Source organism: Planococcus citri, chromosome 3 (genome assembly GCF_950023065.1).
Source record: "Planococcus citri chromosome 3, ihPlaCitr1.1, whole genome shotgun sequence".
Classification (NCBI taxonomy): Eukaryota; Metazoa; Arthropoda; class Insecta; order Hemiptera; family Pseudococcidae; genus Planococcus; species Planococcus citri.
Window position 1 is genome coordinate 63,965,128 of NC_088679.1, and position 6,122 is coordinate 63,971,249.

Here is a 6,122-nt window from a genome sequence, read left to right on the forward strand (position 1 = left end):
TTTTATGGAGGAGGAGGGGGAGAGCAAAACCAGATTTTTAGACATGAAAAATCGACATTTTAGGAAATTTTTCAAAAACCTTTCATACTTAATACTAGTAATTGAAAATTTTTCGAAAAATTGGCCCAAAAACCTATCATTTTGTAAGTAATCTCTTTGCCAAATACCTCACTAGTGTATTCACAACTGATGACACAGGTGTAGAAGTGGACACCACCCCTGTGTTCAAACAAAATCAGCAAATTAAACCCTGCTCACCAAGAGAAGATGCATTGATCTTAGACAGCATAAAACCAAAGAAGGCGCCGGGTATGGATGGAATGCAACCCATCATACTCAAAGAGCTACCACATAGAGCAATCATCCACCTGACTTATATTTTTAACGCATGCATGCGTATGGATGAGTATGTGCCTAGCAGCTTCAAAAAGTGGCGAAAACAGGCTAATTCATCGAAAATATTCAAAAACACCGAACCGAGAAATTCATCTGTAATTTTTGTAGTTAAAAAAATTGGATCATTTCATTTTCGATGAAACATAAAAAAACATAAAAATGAAATCACATCAAATGGAGATGAAAATCTGAAATCTGATGAATTACGCGTCACTTCCGACTTCATACACCACGCCGAATAGTCGCAATTTTCAAGTTTCCGAAAAATCAAGGAAAGTCGAAATTGTAGACATACCACCTAAAATCATTACAAAAACTCATACAAAACAGGCAAGTTTTTTTTTTCAAACAGTCTTCCAACGTTCACTATTATACTCGTAATTGAAAACCTTGCGACCGTTGACATCTGTTTTTTTTTCACCGAAAAAGACTCTCGACTAAAATTGTACCTTTTTAAAATAAAAGCTTAGCTGAAAACTAAGAGAAAACCCGATTAAAAAAATATTATCTTCGAATCGAGGTCTATCTACTCGTACCTTTTTTCTACCGAGAAGTGGTAATTTAAAACGATGTTAAATAAAAGTCTAAGTGGGCGAATAAAAAGGCGAAGGTCGACTAAAATAAGATACATGAGTCGCATCGTTAGCTTAAAATTGGCGAAAAGCAACAGATTTCAATTTTTTCATGTTTCAAAAGGGCAACAATTTGTATGTATTTGAATTCAAAATTTTTTTCTTATGGTCATTCTCGTCGACGTTTGAACCCTGAGTTTTAATACCGATTTAAATAAGAAAACAGTACCTAATTAATTAGTTACAAGAGTAAATTGAGCATGATGACTTGATAACGTACAAAATACGAGTATAACACGATCATCTTGTCCAACGTCGAACATGTTTATCTTAGTAGTGATAATTTCGTGAACACCAGTATAGCAAAGATAGTGAAGGTGCGATCATAATTTTACGCTGAACAATATTTATAAATAAATGAGTAATCGTACAATAAGCTATTATCACACGTAGTAAGACAATTACACGCAACTTCGTACGTACATTCGCAGATATTTAGATTAGGCACCTCACCGACGCCTAGGACAATACATTGCATTGGAATTCACGAGGTTTTATATTACCTATGTGTTTGCGGGTGGATCAAAAAAAAAAAAGAAAGAAGGAGAATTTTGACCAAATTCAGGAAAATCCTCCATTTCGAGGTTGAAAGTTTATTCGAAATTTTTATTAGCTCCGGATAAATGGTCCCCTGAGGGGGGGAGAGAGAAATGGGTTTTCGAAGAGGGAGCATTTTCGAAAAAATGCGAGTTTTTTCGCTCCTATCCCTACTAAACCAGTTTTGGGAAAACTGATCCAATCTCAAATGAGAGTATTTGAGATTCTGCATCGATCTAAGTACCTACTTGCTTATGCTACTGTCTTCAAAATCCAAGATCACTTTTATGGTTTTACTGAGCTGTTGAAAATTGGTAGTTAAATCGCTTATTTTTGAATAAATTCGTGTTTTGAAAATTTCTTTTTCGCATTTATACAGCTAAAATATTGAAAAATATCATTCCTCAAACTGGAGTAGGTAATATGTATTTTTTAACGCAATGGTGCCAATTTTTTGGTCGTTATTCTGCGAATTTCAAAAAAATTTGTGATAAGTTTTCGTCTATTTTTGAATTTATTCAAAAAATAAGCGATTTGCAAATTTTAAATCACTCAGTAGAACCCTAAAAACGGTCTTGGATTTTGACAAAAATAGCACAGGTCAACGCAGCTCAAATACACTTGCATTTGGGGACTGGGCCATTTATCTAAACGCAGGTTGGGTAGCGACAGGAGCGAAAAAAACACGATTTTTTTCGAAAATTCGCCCTTCCTCCAGGGAAAAATCTAGAACTATCATTTTTTTCTGAGTAATTTTCAACTAAAAATGAAAGTTCCATCTGAATTTGGTCAAAATTCATGCACTGCAGAACAAAATACCCAGATTACTCATGGGGTCGGACTTGCCTACGATGTTACCTGACGATCGCCAGGGGGCCCGAGACAGCAAGAAGCCCCCGAGGCTATGTTAAACCAAAAAAAGATACTACTTTCACTTTATTTGAACTTGAATTTTTGCAAGCTTTTGCCCTCGTCCGACTCGAGCCTGTTTGCTTTCCTGTTATTTCAAAATCGATAAATTTAATCACGTACATTCAAATTCTAAAATTGTATTGTCAAAAAACTAAACTCACTTCACAAAAAACATTGTTTTTCACCTGTCAAAATACAAATTTTTGAAAAGTTGTGTCCTCGCTTCGTTTGAGCTTCTATGTTTTTTTTTTCAAATTGAGATCGAACTTTTATAAAAATCAATTACCTACTCGTAAGTACAGTACTTAGTTGTTAAAATTTTAGAAATGCTTCAACAGAAAAAAACAACTTTTCACTTAACAAACCATTCGTTTTCTACTCCTCGAAATTAGCTTTTGCTCTCACTCCGCTTGTTATTTTCGAAATTAAAATTTAAAAAAAACAAGGGTGTCTAACAAAACTTTTAGAAAAAAAATCATGACTTTTTCATGACCTATTTACTTGTCGAACAGGGTTGCCATTTTTTATAGGATCGAAAATTCAGTTTTTTCATTTTATTTTCTATTCATCAATTTTTTTTCACTTTATGGGTTTTTAAAAAAATTTTCAAGTGTATGTCGAGTAAAATTCATGACTTTTTTCTAAAATTTTGAGCTAAAAGTAAATAATTTTTTTTATTGTTTTTTGCACTTTTTTTTACCTTTTGAAATACGAATTTTTAAAAGCGATTGCCTTCACTTGGCTCGGGTCAATTTCCATCTCTTTCCTGAACCTAAAGATTTCCATTTTTGAAACGTCTATAAATTCAAATGGAAAATAACAATTTTTACACGCCTAAATTAATGCAAATTATACTTACATAGCCTATCAATTGAAATTGCCATTTCATATTCTATTTCACTTTCAAAATCTCGTCATTTAATTTGGCAAAATTAACATTTTTTTTCGCATGACAAATTTTTGTGTACCCTCCCCTTCCTCCGCCAAAAAACCACCTCTAATTTTGTTTCCGTCAGGTTGATTAATTTTTGCGAAATTAAATAAAAAACCGAAAACAAAATTCAATTACTTACTTGCATTCAAGTATCCAAACCTGAGAAAAAAAAAAACAGGACGAGAATGATTCTTAAAGAGGGGGGGGGGGGTTTGAGGGTCTCAGCCGATGCATCCGCCAGGAGCCCCAGCCGATCCAGTCAGCGTCTGCAAATTACTGAATTTTCTACGATCAGTTCGATTAAACGGCCCGAATCAAATTGTTTTGCTTGGAGTTCCTCCCATTAGGTAATTAAGAAAATATGTTTTTATATCACTGCATGAGTTCCTCTCGTACAAATGCATTCAGAAACGTAAAAAGAAATGAAAAGCATAACAGAACTTCCGGACACGCTGAATAAATGGCAAAATTAGTAAATAATTTTTTTAACCATGATTCATTCATTAGATAACTTCATTCATTCCACATTTAAGATGATACGAAATGTTTTCATTTCACCTTCGTCAACCACCAAACGAAGGAGATAAACTCGCAAATCTTCAAACGAACGTCACTGGAATTCCGTTTCGCTCATTAGAGGTATAGGTAATGGATATTATTGCTAGTAAGTTTCCAATAATTGCGTATAATCAACTACCATACAGATACATACAACCATGCATTAAATATCTGAAACTGATACTTAATGACGTAAATTGAACCAACATTTCCCCAAGATTATTTCCCACGATCATCCTATAAATAATGTCTCATATCCGAATTCAGCCAACATTGTTTTACCGGGAAGTGCGAACGAAACCAACAATGAATTCGTATAGTGTTCTCTTATGCATGTCTGTTTTTCTCAGCGTCAAAGCTCAGGTAAGACTTAAATTTTAAGTACATATACTCTAAAAACCAATTATAACTTGAGCATACCTAATCACTTTCGTTATGGGCATACTCGTATTACAGGATCTGACTTCAACACGTACGAAGCACCCTAAGCATTTCCAATCTTACTATCCGAATACGAAATTTAAACCTGGATCGTCTTACGAGGCGATTCCACCATTATACAACCCATCCGACATCTGTTTCAATCCAAACTACTACGGATTACTCAACAATCAAATGAGCCCGATACCTCAGCCCAATATTTACTACATACCAAATATTCAGCCTGCCCAGTCACCATATCCACCCTCAGCATGGTCATCGTACACTCCATGGACTTGGAATAATTACCCTTACATGGGAAATCCTTCCACAGGACTGCCATTAACATCATCGTCGTCATCACCGATCAAAAGCACCGACCACTTAGGTATGAATTTACCTCAAACAGCCACTTCATCATCATCATCCGCACCAGAGGCATTTCAACATGAAAATGAAACGAGTACGATACCAAAACCGATCACAATAAGTAGACCTACAATCTCGGTGAAAATCGTACCTCCTACATTCAATGAGAATGCCACCACAATTACAAACATCGCCCCTCCTTTGAGCTCCGATACCGATCAGTCTTCGCAAAATTCCAGACTGGATGAAAAAACTCGTAAAATGATTAAAAAGTTATTAGAGATGGGTTCCAGATTCGCTGGTAAATCCAAAGAGGATAAACGTACTAGAGATACTCAAGACGACGATGAAGGTCCTGCTCAGCAGCCATTGCCTAGTAATGAAATGGTTATACTTCCGCATGGTGAGAAGATTTTGTCTAATGAGTACCCTTTACCGAAGACTACTTATGGGAATAAAAACGAACCTAAGAGTAGTTTCGATAGGTTGAAAATTTTCACCGAGTTTAATCCGCCAGCTTGACATTTTCTTAGAATGAATAACCCAAATGGGTATGAACATTGAACATTTACATGCTTATTTATTTTGTACATGTGTCGATTTAAAAATGAGTAAAATGAATCTGTGAAACTTGTTGCATTCATTCAAATTTCAAATACCACTCACTCACGCAATATGGTTCATAGGTACTCGTACAAAGAGAACAAGTGATAAAACCATTAATAAACGTACCTAGCTTCGAGTACAAAGAGAATAAGTGATAAAACCATGAATAACGTAGCATCGAGCGTACTTGAACCTTGTATAATTACATCTGCATCGTACGAGTACAACAGGATGTTTTGAGAAATTGAACAGTAGGTACTCACGAACAATCATGTTTCGATGAGTGGTTGTCTTACCTCTGAAAAAATAATACCACCTTGAAAAAAATTCAGTTAAAAATGGAGAAAAATTAACATTTTACCAAATTTACGTAGAAATCTGAAATTTGTCAGATATTACATTTTTGACCCACCGAATTGATTGGAAACAGTTTCAAACCTTTTTTTGAATTTCTAGAGCTTTCAGCGGATTTCTAAAATTTTTTATAATATTTCCAGTTCTACAAAAGTTCGCCAAATAAAGTTGGGAAGCTAAAATATTCCCTTCATACTAAGTATATAATTTCAACATTTGAGTTGACTGGAGGTCGTTTCAAGCATTTCTGGAGCCTTCAGCGACTATTTGAAAATCGCTGTTTCCAAAAAAACGACTTAAAATCTAAGTATTCAGATAAATGTTTGACACGTGTGCTCGCAAATGGTGTACTTTAGAGACCAACTTATTTTTCTCCAAATCAGATGGTGCCAGTTCGGAGCCAT

General features: G+C 35.0%; 1 protein-coding gene across 1 annotated transcript; it reads left to right on the forward strand.

Annotated features, from left to right (window-relative positions):
- Positions 1–4,188: 4,188 nt before the first annotated feature.
- LOC135841955 (uncharacterized) lies at positions 4,189–5,388 on the forward strand. Its single transcript, XM_065359190.1, has 2 exons — positions 4,189–4,332; positions 4,426–5,388. The coding sequence occupies exons 1-2, from the start codon at positions 4,216–4,218 to the stop codon at positions 5,278–5,280; spliced, it is 972 nt and encodes a 323-aa protein (XP_065215262.1). The 5' UTR covers positions 4,189–4,215; the 3' UTR covers positions 5,281–5,388.
- Positions 5,389–6,122: the final 734 nt, after the last annotated feature.